The sequence below is a fragment of the Oryzias latipes genome, chromosome 24, assembly GCF_002234675.1.
Source record: "Oryzias latipes chromosome 24, ASM223467v1".
NCBI classification, from domain to species: Eukaryota; Metazoa; Chordata; class Actinopteri; order Beloniformes; family Adrianichthyidae; genus Oryzias; species Oryzias latipes.
This window is the reverse complement of record NC_019882.2, coordinates 12548701-12571742: the sequence shown is the minus strand read 5'-3', so window position 1 is coordinate 12571742 and position 23042 is coordinate 12548701. Positions and strand designations below refer to the sequence as shown.

Below are 23042 nucleotides of genomic sequence, written 5' to 3'. Positions count from 1 at the left end.
CTTTTTTGTCTCCAAACTCAAGGACAACCCAGTCCAAAGCACTCACCGCGCTTTTTTATTTGCTTTCCCACAGGTCCCTGGATCCAAATGTCAGCCCTCCTGGACTATGCCGAGGTCGGGGACCAGTGTTGTGTGACAGACAGGCGAGTGGAGCCTGTGGTGCCTCTCTGCTGCGTGGGTTCAAACAGTGTCTGGCTGATCTCTGCATGGAACAGCGAATGTAGAGCACTGCTGTGGTTCGATGTCTCGGCATGGATGGATTCAGTCGGAGGACTGCCCGCCTTTAAACAACACCATCGCTCTTCAACCGAGGACTGAGGATTACTCTTCCACCCCGTTTTGTCGCTCATGAATATATGACTGAGAGGACTTTTTCTGGGTCTGATTTTCAGTGGATACGTACAAAGTTGCCTTTTTTTATCCATTTTCATTGTTGCTGGTTCATTGTTTCCTAATTTCTTTTTTTTTTTCCATTATGGAGTTTCTCGCTGGACCCTGGATTAAAGATTGCGCTTCGTTTTTGCAGTTTTGGGTGACTATAATCTTAAGCCTCCAGATGCAATTCTGCACGGGTGCCTCTTGCCCAGATGTGTGTCGTTGTGACAAAGGATACGTGTACTGCAACGAACGCAGCCTAACATCAGTGCCTCTGGGGATAGGGGAGGGCCACAAGGTCTTGTACTTACACAACAACCAGATCAACAATGCTGGCTTCCCCGTGGAACTTCACAACCTGGCGTCGGTGGAGACGGTGGTTCTATACGGCAACCAGCTTGATGAATTCCCTATAAACGTGCCCAAAAACACTAGAGTGCTGCATCTACAGGAGAACAACATCCAAACTATCTCCAGAGCAGCCCTGGCCCAGCTGACCAAACTAGAGGAGCTCCACCTGGACGACAACTCCATCTCCACCGTGGGAGTAGAGGAAGGCGCCTTTAAGGAGGCCACGAGCCTCAAACTCCTCTTCCTCACCAAGAACCACTTAAGCAGTGTGCCCATTGGCCTTCCCGAGGACCTAAAGGAGCTGCGGTTAGACGAAAACCGTATTGCCGTCATCGCTGAGGAGGCCTTTCAGAATGTGACCCGCCTGCAGCGCCTCCTGCTGGACGGGAACCTACTGACAGACGAGGGCATTGCGCCAGGGACATTCCAGGAGCTGGACACCCTAAGGGAGCTGACCCTGGCACGCAATTCCCTAACCTTCCCTCCTCCCCTGTTACCCAGCCAGTCACTGGTCAAACTCAGCTTGCAGGAGAACCAGATAAACCAGATCCCCGTGGCAGCCTTTGCTGAGTTGAATAGGCTTGAAAAACTGGATATCTCCAGCAATCAGCTTAAGAGCCTTACGCAGGGTGTGTTTGATGGCCTGTCGAGCCTAAAGTTTCTCATGGTGCGGAACAATCCCTGGCACTGTGACTGTGGCGTGAAGTGGGTGGTGGTGTGGCTCAAGTCTTTACCTTCATCTATTAACGCCCGTGGGTTTATGTGCTCCAGCCCAGAGAAGGTGCGTGGCATGACAATCAAGGAGCTTACCCTGGATATTATCGAGTGCCCCATCCTACCGGGCAAGCCACCCTGGCCCACGCTCCGCTCCACTCCTCCACCACCGCCAACAATCCCGGCCACCACCATGATGTCCACCCTCATCACTACATCTGGCCCATACTACTTAGACTCTCCCTCCCCTCCGTTACCTCCAATCTATAACAACGCTGGCCCCCTTCCCCCATATGAGGACCCCCTCCAGATTTCCTTTCACGTGGTCAACTCCACTAGCATTGAGGTGAGCTGGGCGTCGTACTTTACTGTCACGGCCTACAAAGTCACCTGGGTCAAAAGAGGCCAAAGCCAAATAACTGAAGGGATTCGCGAGAGGACGGTGAGCGGCGACCAACGGCATATCAGCCTTACCAACCTGGAGGCCCGGTCCGTCTATCGGATCTGTGTTCATGTTTTGGACACCATCAATTACTACAGGCCAGGAGAGGATACGATATGCTCAGAAGCCAGGACCAAGCACCCTTCATCCGCCAACTCACCTGACAGAGGCCAAGCGCCTCAGGACAGCATGAACTCCACGCTGCTAATGGCTGGGATCATAGGTGGAGCAGTTCTTATCATCCTGGTAACGCTGCTCGGTGTCTTCTGCTGGCACTTGCACAGGAAGAGCCGGTCGTCTTCAACCAAGTGGAAATACAATCGCGGCAGGAGAAAAGACGACTACTGTGAAGCTGGAACTAAAAAGGATAACTCCATACTGGAAATGACTGAGACCAGCTTCCAGATAGTGGCTCTGAACAATGAGCAGCTGCTCAAAGGAGATTTCCGCATTCAGCCCATCTACGCGCCCAATGGGGGCATTGGATTTAGAGACTGTCACCTTAGTAACAACAGCATAGCCTACTGCAAGAGCAGCAATGTGCCCAGTACAGAGTTCTGCCACACATGATGCAACCCACCACAAACAATGGCATTCGTACATCATTTGTGTAGAGGACGAAAATATACAAATTCTAGTGAAATATAACTGTACTATATATTTCCAAGTTCTGTCTATGATGTAATTTATACAGTGGATAATAATGTGGGATTCTCTGCTATCTTTTTTATTCTTAGAGGAAAAAAAAAGTCTTTTCTTTTTTCTTATAACCAGCAGGGTTTTGAAAGTTGTTTTAAAAGGTCAGTACTGTACATGACCATGGGTTTGTACAATCACAACACCCTGGGTTTAGCCTCTGCCGACTGGAAATGATGGTGACGCTTCAGAAGGACTGGCATCCTTTTTAATTTTTATTTTGAAATTCTCCAAACAACACCGCTCCTTCCCCCTCTACTCCCATTGTAGGCCAGAGCAGCAACACAGCACAGAGGAAAGGCAAGCTGATTAAAGCCCCGTTGAAAAATAGAAGCGGTTGTTGTAAAAAATAAAAAGAATCAAAGTGCACTTTCTCATGAATGGTAGCCGGGCAGGAAATGAGCAAGGGTGGTGATCACATGGAAGCCAACAGCTGTGCTGAGGGAATGTCATCAGTGCTGTTGAAAAGCCCGGCCAGAGATTTCCCAAAAGGGTCATAAACTTTGAAAGCATCTTTGTTCTAATAGTTTACAAAGACAAAGGTGGTTTCAGTCAAGCGATACTTTAGGAAATCGAAGCAAAGGGGAAATGTCTTTTATTTTTTTTACTTCGTGTTGGCTTTTAAATAACAAAAGAAAATGATTTCTTGGAGGTAAACTGGAATGCTGAGGCATGCAATCTCCAGATTTTTTTGCTGTTCTGTTCTTGCTCTGGCCACAAGAGGGCAGTTTTTCCCTCACTGAAAGGGCAGAGGGATCCCTTTACACTGCTCGTCCGTAATGACGTGGAAGTGTTTAAAAACTAATAGTACTTTTAGTCTTGGAAGGCTAAAATGATGAGTCATTCTTTTCATCTGCTGTGGCATGATTTCTGTCTGTGGTGAGTTTCGGAGTCGACTCACACATAATGCTAATTACACACCCACATATCTGCGCCGTTTGCCTGGCATCCATTACACTTAATGATAAATTAGGGAAATTACAGTGAGTTCACACCCAACCCATGATCATACACAGTGCTGTGAGTGAGCTCATCCAAATCCTTGTCATTATGCGCACGAGACCCCCCACCCTCGCCATTTCATTGAGGTTTTGCTCATCTTGAACAATGCACCTGCCTGTGTCCTCACAGTGAAAGCAAAAAGGTTTGGTTCTCCCCTCTTTACTGAGCGGCTGCACATTCTGATCTCCGCATGGGCTCAATTAAAGTGGTCTCCCCACCGCTTTCTCGTTGAAGAGGTCTTCATTTATGCACTCCTTTGGGTTTTTCTTTTTGTTTTTCTGATCCTACGGGATTTATTTTTGAAGCGGCTCAACTTAAAAAGTTGCATTCATCCATCGTCCTCAACCAAAAAAAAAAAAAAAATGATGCTGAAAAACATTTAGACTTTATTTTCACTTGGCTGCATGAAGCTCACACTGGAAGAGAGTTGTTAACTCTGAAGCACACAGATTCAGCTGTTGGAACATATTGTACAAAACCAGGCGTAGCAGTCAAAGTAACGTTTAAGGGCTTGTACTCCAGTTTTCTTTTTTTTCCCCCAGAGACTATTGCCGAGAGGACTTATCCTCAAAAGTAGCTGCATTCACTGTTAAATCGAGCAATAGTTTAGGTCCCACAACATTTGAAAGTTCCCAATCCTAATGTTTGAAATGATTAAGTGACAAAAATGGGTCAAATTTCCTGTCTCAACATTTCTCCATTTCATTAAATCCGAAAGTGTTAGCTTTGATTTGGTATTTTTTTGGCGTTTGTGAAAAAAATAAATATATATTTTGAATTCAAAGAAATGGATGTTAGTGAAATATTTAAAAGGAGGGAGTTTCTTTAAGACAAAGTGATAGATGTCGCTTTAGAGTAAACACAGTAAACACAAAGTTAGCTTTGTAAGATTTAGGTTACCCTAGCACAACTTTGAGGCTTTAAGCATTCAAATTTATTATCATACCGTTGACTTTAAAATATTTATTAGATTCGGTATTAAGATTATGCTAGCATAATCTGACAGAAACACATCTGCTGTTATCTTGCTTATTTTTAAGGTGAGCTTAAATTGTCAGTGGTGCGACTGGAGATTGGCATTTTTGGAAAAACTATAAAATTAGGTTTCCATGAAAGTAAAACAGTACATAGTTTTAAGTCTCACGGCAAATACCGAAAACTTGTGACATTTTTATTTTTTGCGTTGGTTAATTCACTTTTTTTGATAGTTGTTGCTAAAAACAAAGTTAGCTTTGTAAAATTTAATTGTAATACAGCCACCATTCAAATTTTAGCTATGTCCGGATTCCTTCACTACTCACTACATAGTGCACTATGTAGCGCGCCATTGTAGTGTTTTCCAGATTTACAATTCCAAAATCAAGTGCCCTAAAAATTTCCCAGAAGTCCCTGTAGAAAACCAATGTGCATCCATGCTCACTAGATTGGCAAATGTAGTCCACAATGCATTGTGTTTGGACCATTTTTCGTGAAAAAGTTTTTTTAAATGTTATTTTTTTAATAAACCATCAACTTTTATCTTCAAAACACAGTGGGTTCGTTGATAGTTTTTGTAAAATGTTTGTATTAATTAGATTTTCACTTCGTAAAATTTGTGATGTCATATTTGCCATTTGAAAAAAGAAAAAAAAAGTAGTAAGCACGGCGTCCAAATTGCTTTTAAAATCCAGAGTACTAGATTATAAAGTTTATAGTAGTTAGGGAGTTGGCGGAGAGTTTGGACATAGCCTCCACGTCATTCTGTTGACTTAAATATTTATTAGATTTGGGAATAACATTGTGCTATATGACAGAAATACATCCGCTGTTACCGTGGTAATTCTTAAGGCGGGCTAACTAACTTAGAATGTTACCAGTGCGACACAAGATTGGAATTAACTTTCTCTTTTCTGGGAAAAACATGTATTTTCTTTGGTAAAATAAAACAGTATGTGGTTTCAAGCATGATGACAAATACCGAAAACTTGTGATATGATAATTTTTTTAACAGTTATTTGAATTTTTTCTTTTTTTTTGCTAAAATGATCTTCCCCATAAACACACATCTGACTGCTTTGATCTTTTAAGACCTTTAATTCACGCCATTTAAATTAACCCCTGTTAAATTAACCCCAAACAGACCATGGTGTTGTTTCAACTTGACATACAAAAGCCCAAAAGTTTAGTGCCGTCACGTCAAACCACTGCAACAAGTAGTATCTGTGAATGTGTACCAGAGACAGATACTTGCCTTACCTTCATGCAGGTTCGAATGATTAACCAGGGAGGGCTAAGTGGGCAGAATAAAAAGAGAATAAATAAAAACAAAAAAGCTGAATGAAAGCACATTTTAATGAACCGTCTGCAGCAACAGCAGCCAAAAAAAACATGAAGCATGACTCAGCAGTCAGCAAAACCCCCCGCTAAAGCATCAAAGACTAAGCAGTGCATGGATGACTATTGTTGCTTTTACAGTGCATTCGTTTTGATTTAAAAAGAACTTGACTGGAGTTCTGTGAACACTAAAGAGGCTGCATGTTTCAGTTCACATGTTTTAAGGTGCAGGAAGGCCAACTTTCTTTTTTAAAGTCCCTTTAATTTCTGAAGTTTTTTTTTTTTTTTTTCCGCATTCTGATTTTCTTGAATTATAGACATGCCAGGATTTGGATTTTTTGTGTGTGTGTGTGTGTGTGTTTGTTACACAACATTACACAACACATGCACAACTTTTGAGGAAGTTTATTAGAAATTTACAGATCATGTGATGCAGTCAGGTTAGTAATACTGGCTTCTCACTTTATGGACTCTGCAGTATTACATGGGTCATTCAAAATCGACACCTTTTCTTAGGAACCAAAGTTACCATTTCTGTTTTCATAATGAAATATTGATGTTTCATGTATGTGCCTTGAGGTTGAACTTACAATGTAAAGTCTTTGAAACCTTTAAATGTTTTTGCACAAACTGTAAATACTTAAATGAAGCTTTTTTTCAAAATAAAAGCCATTGGTTTGAGTGATCACTCTTTTTTTCATTGTAGACCCAGGAAGTGAGTCCGATGGGAGTGATCCAGTAACTTCTGTCTATTTGAACTTCATGAGGTTTTAGTCATTTTGCATTTCTGGGTCTAAAGTTTTTCCTTTTACTTCAACACTGCAAGTTTGTGACATGTTAGTAAGGCAACAGTTTTGGTCTTTTGCTGGAGAAAACAAAAAAATTCTGATTCAGCTGGTAAGGCTTAATGGAATCCCAAAATGGGCAATTCGACTAATGTCTTAGTCACATGCCCCCGTACAGGGGTTGACTCGGGCAGATGCTGTAGGTTTTTAGGTTTTCTATGGCTGTAGAGGGTTGTAGACAGGAGCGGTTACATCTTACGGTGAGCGCAGGTGTGTCTTGCAGTTCCCTTGTGGCTCGTGCGACCACCTTAACCCTTGTGCTATCCTAGGCACTTTAACGTTGGGAGTTGGGTCATCTAGAGGGTGGGGTCATATAAGATAGCACAAGGGTTAAGGGATGTCATGAAAATGAAGCGTAGGATTTTTGTGCGCGTGGTAAGTGTATCGTGAAGTATTTGCAAGGATAAGTAACATGCACTAATGACACACACGTCATGCTGTTGTACAGTGTCCTTACACCACACTCTAGTCATTAGTGAGGTGTGATTACTGGCCCTTTGACCTGCACGTACTTGGTGTGCAGGTGATTCGTAAATGCCCAAAGGACACCCACACAAATTACACTCAAATTGCCTTATGTCCTAATCTATTAAAGCCTGACTGCATGCATGACGCCTGAACTTTTCACTTGATTAGCATTAGCCATTGGTAAATTTGTATGTCGTGCCCTTGTCCGACTTACCCCTAACATGTTGTATAATTGTTCGCTAGGACATTTCACCCGCAGTTTGCTCGTAGAAAAAATGTACATAACCATATTTGCTCTACGGACTCGCAGAGAAGAACGATCGGCCAACCTGTATGTCCCGTACAGGTTTGTCAATTTTTTACGCATAAACAGCCCATATCCACTCATTAAGAGAGTTGTGACTAAGGCATAAATCTGTGTTGACTAGGAAACAGGCAGCTGCAGTCATAGTTACCGTATTAGTCGGATTATAAGCTTCACTGGAGTATGTCACACTTAGAGGGGGGAAATGTGTGATGCTTCTGAACAAACGCACAACAAATTCAAGAAGAACACCATGGTTATTTTTGTTTACAATCAGGGTACTATATGTGTTCTTTGTAAAAGTGTGTTTTTTGAATTTGTGAGAACCTAATAACCTTTTCATAAACCAGTAACATCAGAGATAGAAAACCTTGATGTTTCAGATCCACCACCCTGTGAGTTTTCCAACTATACGCCTGATGCTGCTGATCACCTTGATCTCATGGGTTCATTCAATCCAGACTTGGAATTCAAAGTAAAACATTAACAGAAATCGAGGTGAAAAGAGTGTAAAACAAGCATGTTGTTAGATCTGAAGAACCAACGTTGGATAGACTTGGCCAACACTGTAAAAATGTTGAACTTTGAGAGTTTGAAAAAAAGAGAAAAAAATATGAAAATGTTCATGTCTGTCTGAGAAAAGTGTATAAATTGTGTAGTGAGGGTTTTTACAGTCTTAAAACACCTAAAATAATGGGAAAAATGAATGTTGACTACTTTACAGGTTATTCTCTAGAGTGCAACTTCCGTAAAAAACAAAGTACCACTGTGAGAGCTTTTCTGTTGTGCACAGGGGAGATTAACCCATGCGCCATTGGAATTGGTGGATTGTTCTTCATGGTTTTGCATGAAGATTTCATCCTGTTAGAAGTGCATGTCATTAAAGCTGCCATAATCAAAGTGTTATTTAGCTGACCAAAGGGCGCCCTTACAACAGATATCCCTCGTCTTTTCATGTTTCCTAACTAATTAATCCCATCCAAGTGTTTACAGTACAGAGGAAGAGGAATTTACCTTTTTTTAAAGCTGTTTTGTCTGGTCTGAACTATACACCTCCATCCTAATCTTGTCCCATTGGAGAGTGTCTTGAAGAGATTTGTCTAAATATTTCCTAAATGTCAGAAAAGATAGTCATAGAGGATCAAAACGCAGAAGATAAGAGTAGGCAGAAGAACCTAAATAAGAAGAGAAACATCAACAAAAACAAAAGGACAGAACAGACACCATGGTATGACAAAGGTAGGAAAACCATGGGGGTAAGACTTCAGGGCAGGAGAACGGAGAACCTAAAAATAAACAAAATAGCAAACTGTAGATTTGGATGAAAATGTGACAAAACCTGAATGCAACAAAAACAAACAGAACTGTCAACTTTTTTTCTAAATTTTAAAAAGTATTGCTAGAACTACCTTAAGATATTATATTGCTATGGAATAAAAACCTTCTATTCTTGATCAGAAAAGTTTTAACGATTGTTGAACATCGTGAGCAGATTGGTTAAAGTTGAACTCATTTGCAAAAGTCAGGGAAGAAGTAATTGGTATTTTAAGCACAGTTGCTAACTACTGTTTCTTTAAAGTGTATTGATTTATTTTGGTTGCAAGATCATACATAAAACTTTATCAAAGGGTGTTAGAGCGTAGGTGGTATTACCAGTTTCCATGATTCACAAGCTAAAATAGAACAACTTTGGGTGTACATATCTTTCTGAAATCTTTATTAAAAGTTGTTTTTTAGTTAAATAAACAAAACATTATATTATTTTGAATGAATAGATGAGTTAGGAACAACACTTTTGTGATTGTAGGGAATTTAAAGATAGTTATTGAAACAAAAACGAAATTTTTTCTGCGGAAAAGTGTGTTGCATGATCAAAAAATTTATGTTTTAAGGCTTTAAATAAACTCCACAAATACAAGTCATTTCTGAAAACGTGCACAGGAAAATTGCAGTGCTTTTGAAAATTGTCACATTTTCAAACTTCAAACCTGGACGTCAAAGCTTGGCACAAAGAGCTGCAAGCTGTTTTCTTGCAGCATTTCCATGGACTGTATGACAACAGGACCGAGTGAATGTGATGTCACCCTTAGAAAATGGCTCATTCTAATGGCTTGATCCAACAATATTAAGTCATTTAAGTGGCCATGTCAGAGCCAGACGACAATAAGAATTAGTAATTGATCCAGGTCGGTCTGAGTCAAGGTTTCTATGGCAACCACTCTAGCCAATCAGGGGTGAGATTGTTGAAAGTCCACACCCCTACTACTTAAAACCAGGCTCGGGAGAATATGTAAATCAAACGTTTTGAACATTAAACGTTAGCACACCTTGACTGTATCAGAGAACTGGTCAGAGTGACCCCTATTTAAATTATAAACTGGCCAATCTGATGCCTCAATAAAAGTATTTGGTCTCACATAGAACGGTCGAAATGTTTGACAGATGTTGTATATCCCTCTTTCAAGTGGTAGAGGTGTGGCCTACCAACAAGCTCACTACTGACTGGTGAGAATTGTAGACATTCTGTAGTGTTGACTCAGACCAATCTGGACCAATCACTGCTCACTGGTGTTGTCTGGCTCCAACATGGCGATGTCCGAATCGTGAAAAAAATAGCGACTGAATTGACTTAATTTTGTTGGAGCCAGTAAACCATCTTCTATGGGTGACATCACACTCACTCTGTCCAGTTTTCGTATATAGTCAATGGCTGTACTACATACTTGTATTCGTGCATCTGATTGGCCAGTTTGTAACTTGAATTCCTTGAACAACACAAAAATGTTGTTCAATCATGAAAAATATGAGGATTATCAAGAACATGTTAAAAAATGATATCAGAGCAAGAATGGTTATATTGACAAATATAATGATTGAATAGCAGCTGTATATTTCTCTTTAGAAGTCTAATTGATTTTGTCTTCTTGAAACCAGTGAGTACTTCCTGTTTGGAACTCAAGGAGGGGGCGGTCACTCAGTCCAGTTCTCATCCCAAATGCTCGTATTGATTAGATTTTCACTTCCTAAAATGAGTATTTAGCACAAATTACTGCACAAATTTTGGTGCATTTTCTCAGAGTTGCTTTATTTTTATTAAGTTCCGTCCTCTCTGACTGCTTTTGATTCATTTAGAAAAGCAGCTTGTCACATTCCATATGGCAAAGCCTAATGAAATGTGAATTTCTTCCTTCGAATCCTTTGTGAACAGGTGTTGCAGTTTTTGTTTTTTTTGTGCCAAAAGAACATTTCGTTTCCTGCTCAGCACTGGCTCAGTTTTAACAGCTTTGTGATCCTCATTTAAACATCTTCTAATCAACCTCAATATGGATGGAACGTCATTTAAAGATTCAATTTAAAGTAGTCTCTATCCAGGTATTACAAACATCGACATCTGGTGGAATTCATTTTGACATTGGACTGACTCATTTAAAGCTGCGCTCCTCGTCTCTCATTGGTCTCTGTAATCTTTAATTAAAGACTGACAGCAGGTGGGATCTGGTCTCTGTTTATTTGAGTGGCAACATTTCTGTTTGGTTGCCAGCTGTTAACATGAACTGTAAAAAAAAAAGACTTGAATCGATGTGTGATCCATTTGCATCGTGCTAAAACTTTTGTAATCGCAGCATCGCCCTGGGTGGAAGTGGAAGAGAGGATGCCCCTGCAGGAGCTCCTTTTTCTGAGCCCTCTTGTCTTCTGAAGATGTTTTCTCCACCCATCATTAAAATTTAACCAGAAAAAGAAGCCAAAAACACCAAACTGACTGCAGATTTAGAGCTTAAACCCTACCTGCTGTCCATTCCAGCTCCTTCACATGAAGCCCAGTAGTTTTAGCCATCACAATATAAAAAACGTATCTGTTGGGTTTAGTGAAAAGATGTAGAAATCAACATTTAGGTCTAAATGGTCTCCATTGGAAAAGCAATGGACCCATAGTGACCATTGCATTTTTTTTTCTTGGTTTCCAACCAAACCTCCCAACAATTTGGTCATGTTACACAACCACTGACTGTATATGAGAACTGGTCTGACTACATGTGTGTTCAAATGCCCGTGTGTATGTATCTTTAGAGAACTGGACTTAGTGACCCCCCCGCCCAACCAAAATTTCATAGACTTTTATCAAAAAAGAAACAGCTATTTCTTAGTCATTCTATTTGTCAGAATAACCAGTCTTGCTCTGATAACTTTTTAAAGCATGTTCTTGCTAATCCTAATTTTTTTCACAATATTTCTTCTGTAGTGGAAACTATTCAACTGAACAACTGGCCAATCAGATGCCTCAATAAAAGCAAGTGGTCTCACGACAAACTTTTGATTGACAGATTCTCCTGAGCCCGCTTTCAAGCGGTAGGGGTGTGGACTTCCAACAAACTCACTCACGATTGTTGAAAGTGGTTGACTTGGAAACGACAACTCAGACCGACTTGGACCAATCGATGCTTACTGACGTTGTCTGGCTCCAACTTGGGAATGTCCATATAGCGGAAAAATGGTAACTAGATCGACTTCATTTGGTTGGAAGCCATTTTTTCTATTGATGAATCACACTCACTCCAGCGCAACACAATGTGCTAGCTGTTCAAAGAGACTTTCCACAGCGATTATTCATCCATGTCTTAGGATTCACATTAGTTACACTTGCAAGTCTTTTGCTCAAATTTTAAGGCGTAAATAAAACATGAAAACGCAAAACATGTTCTTGAGCTTAGCTAACACATCGTCATTGCTCTTTGTACCTGTATGCTGTCCTTTCGGTGGCTCTTAGCAAACACAAAGGAGCAGCAGATGTTGCTAAAGTGAGCTGTACAAAGTCCTATAAGACATCAGAAATTCCTTGACTTATTACTAAATAATGCAGTAACATCTTAAACTTTCCTTCTGCTCTTGAAACAGTAAGTTGGATTCGCTGTCATGTCACGTTGGCCGTTTGTTCATCAACCATTTCTCTTTCACTAAATTATGAACTACCTACAACTTGAAAGTGGGCTCTGGAAAATCTGCCTATCAAAAGTTTCTAACTTTCAATGTGAGACCACAAACTTTCATTGAGGCTTATGACTGGTCAGTTTATAACTTGATTAACTTGGAATAAAGACAAAATATAAAAATAAAAATAAATCAGGAAGGTGTTTAAAAAGTTATCAGAGCAGAGATGATTGTTCTGTCCAATGTAATGACTGAGTAATAGTTGTTTATTTCTCAAATAGGGGATTTTGGCTTCTTGGAGTCAGGGGATACTTTCTGTTTGGGGTGCGAGGGGGGAGGAGTTTCTTAGTACAGTTCTTAAATTGAGTCAATGGAAGCCACCTGATAGTTGTACTGCAAAAAGGAACCTTGATGTGAGGCTACCCAATGAGGCTGAGGGGGCAGACAACAAAAAAGTGGGAGAAATATAGAGTCCATCCGCGTGCCAATCGAAAACACTCCCTTTGTTTTGCAGATTATATATGAGCCAAACCTCCTGCCACCCCCCAAAAAAATCCAAACAACAGAAGAAAAAAACTGTACATACGTGTAAAACTGATGCGTAGCTGATCTCTCTTGCTACCAGCCACAGGCCTTGCCTCATCCAGTTAATCAACAGTGACTGAAGCAGGGTTAGCTGGAAAACAGGCAGGGCGGGGACTCTCCAGGAGCGGCGTTGGAGACCTCTGATCTCGGCTCTATCATTACAGGGTTTATGTTCTTTCGAGCACATGGTTTTTTAAAGGTTCCCCAAGACGACATTTTGCTGCTTGTTAGAACAGCTCCTAGAATAACCTTTAAAGTCAAACTGCTCTAAAAAATGGAAATCCTGTTGAGTTAAAAAAAAAACCCAAATAAATACGGTCAAATAAACAGGCAAACTGTTTAATGCCATTAAAAGTTACGACATCCTCCGCAGCCCTCAAGTTTTTTGGCAAGTTGTCACAGAGGCATGAAGCAAAATAGTGGAAAGATGCCTCACTGATTTTTGGATTCAACCTTGGGTTTGACTGAAAGGTTACCCAGGTTGATTGGTAAGATCAGATTATATGGTTAATGGTGAACACGTATATAACGCTTTACTACCTTCCTAGAAGGCTCAAAGTACTTTACAGCCACGGTCTCATTCACACACAAAGTCACGCACTGATGGTGGAACTCAATGTGTATGGAACCAGTGAAATTTCAGTACATAAACTGTTAAGACAACCCAAAATGTTCAATAAGCCACATTGGACTAAAAAAACAATCTGTCAAAGCTTTATATAAAGGCAACACATGCTGTAAGTGCATGATATAGGGACTGGCAATACCACACTTTTAAGATTTAATTACTTTTTGCATAAAATATTCAATACTAGTTACTGATACCGATTACTAGTTATTTTTTATTGGTGATTTTATTTATTACATATCATTGGTCATCCTAAAAACAAATGTCATTAAAAATCGGCCAAGTAAGAACTTTAATATGCAAGATTAAAACTACAAAACTGTTCCGTTCTAATATCATGCCATGTTGTGTTGTTGCTAAAGGTAACATGCACAACTCACATCTCCTCTGGTCATGTGACAATGGAGCAGTTCAATATAAAGGGGACAGAGGGGGTGTTTTAGCAGAAACTCTGGAGAAACTCATCCGATTTCTAAAACAAATCAAGAAATGACACACACACTTTTATTTTTTCATTTATAATTCACTAATCTCTACTTCAATTGTCAGGACCAAAATTGGTGTTGTACTGGTATCGATACTTTGATACCTTGATATTGATACTCATATTGCATGTGTATTTGCTACACTAGCTAAGGCAATCCTTTGTGTTCTGTCAATTGATTTGGTCCATTCTTCCTTGATTTCTCTGTTCTCATCAGCCATCTGTCCCTTTTTGCCTCTGGGATCCATGACCCATGACACACCCAAAGGTTTGTTTGAGGCATCCTCTTGCCTGGCTTTACACCATCTTAAAACGTGCGTCGCAGGCTATGACACAAATCTTCTTTGACAGAAATGTTGATATTTCATCTTAATTTTGCTAATTTTTAAGGGATTGGAACACGTTAAGAAACCACCTACAGAAACCATACTAAATATGTCCTCCCATTTCCATGTTCACATACTGTAGTTTTAAAAAAGGTGTTTATAAAAGGAGCCACCTGCGGCTCTAGGGGTTGCCGACCCCTATTTGAGAACATATTTCATTGTTTTGTTTAAAAAAGACCGAGATAAAACATATCTGTTTCAAAAAAAGTTTAACCGACTTAACATTTAGGGAAGCATTAAGTTTTGAAAATTAGTAAAACTTTTCCCGCCAAAAGTGTTGTTGAGATTTCATGGAAGCAGCCATTTTGAAAGTAGCAGGATCTACAGCCCCTAGTCGAATGATGATGAACTACAGGGGAAAAAATGTATACAATGGGTTTTTAAGGAAAGTTTGGATCATGCCATTAAGATATGGGTCTCAGAAATGCATGTATCATAGTATAAAGGGTTTCATAAGGTTATATGCCAGTTTTAAATGTTGGCGAATACAAAGAAGAATCAGTATGTTTTTCTTTAATGCATTTCCAATTTTTAAACTTTTTTCTATTTTTTTTGTCTGCTCAGACTATAATACATTTAAGGCATGGGGATCACAAGATCAGTCTGTAGCTGAAAGATTAAAAAATAAATAAGCACAAAGGCATTTGGGCACAATCTAGAGATCTGATCAGATTTATTCTCTGAATGTTTATTTGCAGATGAAATCTGAGAGAACATCACAATGTATATCTCCTAAGAGTAATACAAACTGTGCGTGTGTGTTTTCTGTTGTTCCAGCTGTCTTCCACCCCCTCAGGAGATGCTTCACATCTTGAAAATGTCTGATCTTTTTTAGTGTCGGCTTGAGCATAATGCAACAAAAACAATCAGGATTTAGCAGCACAGTGGTGGGGTTTGGACGCCATCTACCCCATACTTAGCAATGCTGTCTAGAATTTCCAATAAAAATAGTCTGCAAAAAGTATTTAAGATGCCATATTGTGCCGTTTTCTTTTTGGTTATGTAATTTTTATTATAAATCATTTTATTTGACAGCTTTTGTGTTGTTTCAGCTGATTTTTTTTATTTCGCTCATTTTTCTACATCGAACAAAAGCAATATTGCGTGTAGCCACTTTATGTGCTGTGGCTGAATTCTGATTGGCCGCGTTTTGACATTAGCAAAGTAATGTTGATACAACAAAAACAAAAAGCACTTATACTTTTTTACCATAATGCACATAGAAGTTAAAGGTGTATTAGGAGAAACAAAACAGTTAGATAATGTGGTCTGAATACACTACCCAGAATGCATTGATGAGACAAAAGAAAGGGGATTGGTCGGAGGTGTTGATGGGAAGTTTTTCTAGTTTCAGTTTTAACATAAACACTGTAGATGGATTTTTTTTTTCAGGAGACTCCTGGCCAATATAAACAACACTTAACTTAAAAACAATTAGGTTTGAGCTAAGTTTAGCTACATTTCAATTGTTTTTCTTGCAAAGATGTCCTTTGCAAAGGAACAGACGCACTTGTAAATTCTGACCCATCGATCCATCCATCCATCCATCCATCCATCCATCCATCCATCCATCCATCCATCCATCCATCCATCCATCCATCCATCCATCCATCCATCCATCCATCCATCCATCCATCCAACCCCTGCTTTATGCTCACACTCTCCCCACCCCCACACTTGTGACCTGTTTGTCGCATTCTCTCCTTCTAACATCTGGGTTTTGGAATGTTGTCGGAAAGAACAACCATATCGGGCAGGAGCAGCTATTAAAAAGTTAAACTCAAAATTTCTACATACTTTGACATTCAGACCATATCGAAAGCATTTACAAGTAAAGATTATGTTCACCTTATGCTTCATTGGGGACATGTAGATCTGTAGTCTGGTGTAGCAACGTCCCTCATCTGCTCCATACCTTGGCGTTAATCATCTGGTTGTAAGCTGTCCTCCTATACATCTTGTTTTGCTGTGAACACAGCATAGGTCTTCATATATTTTTTCTCTTATAATCAAAAACAAAAAAACTTTTCTTTTTTGTGTTTTTACAGGAATGGAACTTGCGCTCTAATTGGTGATTTTTCCATCCAGTACACATAGCTGCACCAGGTGCACCAGACAGCCTTTTATCATAAGAAAAGGTGATGTCTCTGGAGGCATGAATACAGAAGAATAATTGGCTCAGAAGTAAACAACGCTTTATCTTCATCTGGTTTTGTCTGTCTGAAAGGAAATTGTGACTTTACAAACCATAACATGATGCAAATAATACAATACCTTTTTAACATTTCCGAAGGGTTAGCTGGGAAAATAGAAACTCTCTTTGACTGAGAATGGGTCTGTTGCTCCTGGATGCAAAGAAAATGTTCCAAACATCTTCAATAAAGCAGTATGCTCCTGGCCCAAGCTGCAAGTCAGTGATGAAAAAGCTACTGGTGGCTAAACTAAGCGCGAACCCAGTACATTTAATTATTAAAACACCACCTGTCAAGACAACTTTGAGCAAATTCCTTGAGCAGCAGACCGGATTAAAGTTTAACTTCCTCTCCTGGAGCGTGTGGGGCATGATGGAGCCTCCATATGTTGGGCTGGCGGGTCATTGGAGCCCTGTTGTAGGTGGGAGCTAACAGCTGTAACCTTGAGCCACTCTCGGCGTCTGGTCCGGCCCATAATGAATGAAGATGTTGATGAACAGTGAAGGCGAAAGACTCTCTACTCTCTGAAGGTGTTCGGGAGTGGGAACGAAACCTCGAGCTTCGTTTTATTCTTTGTCTGCTCAGATATGAGGCCATATGCGATGTATTTATGACCACAGCAGACAATTGCTCACCGAAGGTCAAGTTATCCAAACAGGAGTTATGAGAAAACCTTGATGACAGAAAACGGATTTGGCTCATTTTAAGGCTATCAAGGCCTGACACATAAAGTGTTCACACTTCACACCACAGAGGAAAAAACAAAGAGTGGAGCTCCTTTTGTTTTACCCTTTGAGCCAATAATCTGTATGTTGTGGTTAAAATGTGCAGCTGTAACTGGAAATAAAAAAAAGTCACAAAATGAGATGCAAACACAACAGGGTTCAACGTCACCAGGAGTGTTGAAAAGGACAGAAATGTCCGGAGAAATGCTGCCTTTATCCCGATTAAAAAAAATTTAAAAAAAAGCTTAAAAGGGCTTAATAAAAGCGACTGATTTCAATCATTTCTTTAATTTTATTTATTTGCTTGAACTTTGTCCTAGAATCTCTTTTGGTGTCAGTTTCAGACAAGAGAAGCTATGAAGCTGATATGTAACCGCACATCCAAGCCAGTCCTGAGTCATCAAATTTCACAGAGTCGTGAACTGCTGGTTTACAGTTCTCAGGCCAACATAATAAATAGTCTCCTCTGAGAGGGAAATGCTTGTAGTGCTGCAGGACTGCCGGGTCGACGCTGGAGCTTTGATGAGTAAAACATTTTCTCGTTCGTGTTGGAGAGACCGCCGCATGTTTGCAGCCTCGCATTCATCAGCTTCTAATGCAAGCCTGGGAAGATGCTTTTGATGTGCTCTCATTTACAGTCCAAATGGAGGCTGAATCCCCTCTTTGCAAATGATTCAGTGCACAACTCGAAAACAGTGTTGACCTAATTGGTTTGGTCCATCTTGGACCAAAAGAGGCGATTATACTTAATATTTTGGAGAAATTGGATCAGGCTGCTTTTGGCGCTGGGAGGCTCAGATACTAAGATAAGTGCTAACTTTAATAAGCTCTTTACAAAATGGAGAAACTGGGTCAGAATACTGATACTGTTACACATCTTAGCTACAACCTATGGAGATGACCAGCCTGCCGCTGTGGGAAGGTGGTACGAAGACCAGGATGGGTCTACTGCAGCTCAGGTGTAGGTCAGATCCTTTCCTGTCTAGTTGATGACGTGGATACAGTGGTCCCTGAACCAAAACGGGGGTTTTAGCAATGTAGGCAGGTGGTCAAATGGGAAGAATTGGACCAGACTTGACTGTAATTTTGGTTAGGGATATACAAATGGATACTTCTGGAATCTTCTGATTGCTGCATCCAATCAGAGTATCCACTCATCCAACATCTTCCCCTCATTTGGTATCCGATAGCAGGATTAGTGGTCAAAGCAAAGACGTCTGGACTTTCCTCTCCTTGGCCACTCCTCCAATCTCTTTATTACGGAAGACATTTCCTGCCCATGGGCCATGGTCGGACCCAAAAAATAAAAAAATTATATATATATAAATATGATGACTTGAAAATAACTTGTTGAAAACAAAAAAACTATTGAAAACCTGTGACTCCTATGCACTCTAACACTAATTGGTCCAAAAATTAGGCAGCGAAAATCAATTAATCAGTTAATACAAGACAAAACAAATCTCAATTTGGCACACTCGTAACAAGCATCCCCAAATGCATGTTTTAGGAGCAGAAATGTCAGAGTTTCGGAGCAAAGCTGTGCCGCATTCTTAACCTGAGCATTTCAAGCTGCATTGTGAGGAAAGATGGAGGCAGCAAGGCAAAAAACACATTCCTGAATGAATAAGAAGACATTAGCATTAAACACAAACAGAGTTAGCTCAGGCAGACTTGATGACAAAAGATAATACCACAAACAATTATTTTCATTGAAAAAAAAAAATCACATAATAACTTCATTAATTTACCAAAACATAAATAAGTGTTTCTATAAAAGCTGCATTTTCACTTGTTACACCAAGTCCTGCTAAAATTTTGAATGTGCATTTTCATTAAGCTTCTCAGCAGAGGAAAACATTGTTTTTATAAACAGAACATTATGTGCTGGACCTGATGGAGCACAATGGACCCCATCAACTCCACCAACCACGACTGACGAAGGAAACTTTACACTGGACTATAAGTAACTCGGACACTGTTTTTCTCTGTCTTCATTTGTTACGCCATGTTCACCCCTTGCATGTAACATGTGTTTAAGATCAACGGATCCTGAATGCACGTTTATTCTTGGAAATCTTTGATTTCTTTTCACAGCTCTATTCCAATATAGAAAAGACTTGGTTTCATAGAACTGCAGCCATGCACAAGTTAGTAATTTCTCCACCCTGATCAATTTTCAAACGGTTGGCACTTTTTTGAATGAAAAGGGATGCCATCCATAGAACACTACCAGATCCAAGTCCCTGATTGGTCAAAGTTTGACCTGGTTAAACATTTAATGCACGTTCAGTGGACGCACGTTTTGTATGTAGAGTTCCAGTCGTAAACATTTGTATAACGACACGTGAACGGGAGAGTTTTGAATGCGGAAAAGGAGGCTCGAAATTGTGTTGCCAATGGCGGTGATAACTCCGTTTTAGAAGGTCTTTGAATAACTGAACATCAAGACGCTTCCGATGTTTCTGATTTGAGAGTTTTGGTACAAAGAGGTGACAGATGTTGCCCATGTCTGTCATGGTGCAGGGTGGCTCGAGAGCCGGTTGGACCCAGACGCAGAGGTGGAGGCATGAGGATCAGAGTCTAGAGGGTTTAATGAACAAACAAAAGGCGCTGCAGAGCAGGATGACAAAACTAAACAAAACTCACTGTGGCGTGGAACAAGAAACGAGGAACATGGCATGACAAGGACAACCAGGACAGGAATAACTATTGGACCAACACAGGAGGAAGGCAGAGACAAGACTTATATACAGACAGGGCAGACAAGACACAGGTGAACACGATCAGGGCAGATGGGGACCAAAGGAAGTAAAACCCAAGAAAACAGACAAGACAGGATACTTTCAAAATAAAACAGGAAACAGAAACAAGACAGAACAAGGACCAAAAACAAGACAACAAGTTCAAATCATGACAGTACCCCCGCCTCAAGGAACCGCTCCGAGGTTCCAAAAGTCACATGAGGGGGGGGGGCCCGGAGGATAAACCTCGACGGGCACAAGAGTCCAGAGGACGGCCGGGGGTCCGCGCCTACCGGCGCGGCAGGTCCGGAGGACGGCCGAGCGGTCCGGCGTGGCAGGTCCGGCATGAGATCCGTGGAGTCGTCAGGCGTGGAGTCGTCAGGCGTGGAGTCGTCAGGCGTGGAGTCGTCAGGCGTGGAGTCGTCAGGCGTGGAGTCGTCAGGCGTGGAGTCGTCAGGCGTGGAGTCGTCAGGCGTGGAGTCGTCAGGCGTGGAGTCGTCAGGCGTGGAGTCGTCAGGCGTGGAGTCAAGCATGGAGTCAAGCATGGAGTCAAGCATGGAGTCAAGCATGGAGTCAAGCATGGAGTCAAGCATGGAGTCAAGCTCTGGCGGGTCGGGCCAGCAGTCAGGCTCTGGCGGGTCGGGCCAGCAGTCAGGCTCTGGCGGGTCGGGCCAGCAGTCAGGCTCTGGCGGGTCGGGCCAGCAGTCAGGCTCTGGCGGGTCGGGCCAGCAGTCAGGCTCTGGCGGGTCGGGCCAGCAGTCAGGCTCTGGCGGGTCGGGCCAGCAGTCAGGCTCTGGCGGGTCGGGCCAGCAGTCAGGCTCTGGCGGGTCGGGCCAGCAGTCAGGCTCTGGCGGGTCGGGCCAGCAGTCAGGCTCTGGCGGGTCGGGCCAGCAGTCAGGCTCTGGCGGGTCGGGCCAGCAGTCAGGCTCTGGCGGGTCGGGCCAGCAGTCAGGCTCTGGCGGGTCGGGCCAGCAGTCAGGCTCTGGCGGGTCGGGCCAGCAGTCAGGCTCTGGCGGGTCGGGCCAGCAGTCAGGCTCTGGCGGGTCGGGCCAGCAGTCAGGCTCTGGCGTGTCAGGCGTGGAGCCGAGCTCAGGCGGGTCAGGCGTGGAGCCGAGCTCAGGCGGGTCAGGCGTGGAGCCGGAAGTGGGGACCGGTCGGGGTTCCGGCGGAACCCCCCTGGAAGCCGGGACGGGACGGGGCGCAGGCGGCACCCCCCTGGAAGCCGGGACGGGACGGGGCGCAGGCGGCACCCCCCTGGAAGCCGGGACGGGTCGGGGCGCAGGCGGCAACCCCCTGGAAGCCGGGACGGGTCGGGGCGCAGGCGGCAACCCCCTGGAAGCCGGGACGGGTCGGGGCGCAGGCGGCAACCCCCTGGAAGCCGGGACGGGTCGGGGTGCAGGCGGCAACCCCCTGGAAGCCGGGACGGGTCGGGGTGCAGGCGGCAACCCCCTGGGAGCCGGGACGGGTCGGGGTGCAGGCGGCAACCCCCTGGGAGCCGGGACGGGTCGGGGTGCGTCCATAACCACCACTGGAGCGGGTTGTGGTGCGTCCGGGACCACCTCCGGAACATGAAGGGGCTGGAGGGCATCCGGGACCACCACTGGAAGGGGTTGTGGTGCGTGCCGGACCACCTCCGGAACAGGAAGGGGAGGTTGAAGGGGACGGCGGGGACGACGGCGACGACGACCCCCCCTCATGGCGAGACGGCTCCCTGTGAAGTCCAGGTGGCTCCCACTCCAGGCATACGAGGCAAACTGGGCCTTGTCAAAAACCCAGTAAGACCTCGTACGCTCGGCTTCCTGGCAGTAGGCCTCTAGTAGCTTCATGTCCCGCTATGCTGGGTCCAGAAAGTATAGTTGGTCCATTCTGTCATGGTGCAGGGTGGCTCGAGAGCCGGTTGGACCCAGACGCAGAGGTGGAGGCATGAGGATCAGAGTCTAGAGGGTTTAATGAACAAACAAAAGGCGCTGCAGAGCAGGATGACAAAACTAAACAAAACTCACTGTGGCGTGGAACAAGAAAAGAGGAACATGGCATGACAAGGACAACCAGGACAGGAATAACTATTGGACCAACACAGGAGGAAGGCAGAGACAAGACTTATATACAGACAGGGCAGACAAGACACAGGTGAACACGATCAGGGCAGATGGGGACCAAAGGAAGTAAAACCCAAGAAAACAGACAAGACAGGATACTTTCAAAATAAAACAGGAAACAGAAACAAGACAGAACAAGGACCAAAAACAAGACAACAAGTTCAAATCATGACAATGTCATCAATATAAGTGTGAGCCTCCAGAAACCAATTTCTTGATGCAAACATCAGAAAAAGCCCGTTTTAAAATCTTCTAAGGCTGCTGTTGCTTCTTGTTCCTTGTGGAGCTTTTATCTTGAACATTCTTCCTTTCACTTTCAGTGCTTGAAAACAGCAGAACTAGGTTATGTTTATAACCGCAATCCATGACACATTTGGTGCATGGATGCACATGCAGTGAGCACACCGTCAGAAAAACAGACATAGCTTCATGCTGACGTGCTCCTCTGCTAAGCACACCTTACCCTCACGTCTTCAAGTATTACCACGGCAAAGATCTTATTTAAGAGTAACTTCTTTATGCATAGCTGCTCCTTAATGTGCTGCAGATTTTTCAGCAGTTTGGCAACATTTATTTTCCTCTTTCTAGCAACATATACGCCTGTTCTCCAAATGTGCCTGCTCAGAAAAATAATGAACAAGAAATCACCATAGCAATTAGCTTTTGTTGTGGTTTAGGGATGTGACGGGACCACAGGACTGACGACAGGAATATTTGCAAAAAAAAGTGTTTGTTTCTTTTTTTGATTGAGCAAAAAGTAGAA

At 42.5% G+C, this 23042-nt stretch overlaps 1 protein-coding gene across 2 annotated transcripts in view; it reads left to right on the top strand.

Moving 5' to 3' along the window:
- LOC101162725 (leucine-rich repeat transmembrane protein FLRT2) overlaps positions 1-6576 on the top strand; it is a 48017-nt gene extending 41441 nt beyond the window's left edge. For both annotated transcript variants that reach the window (XM_011491745.3, XM_004083660.4), the window contains exon 2: positions 74-6576. In XM_011491745.3, the coding sequence (XP_011490047.1) occupies positions 476-2452 (1977 nt within the window). In that variant the 5' untranslated portion in view covers positions 74-475 and the 3' untranslated portion in view covers positions 2453-6576. The remainder of the gene's footprint in view (positions 1-73) is intronic.
- Positions 6577-23042: the final 16466 nt, after the last annotated feature.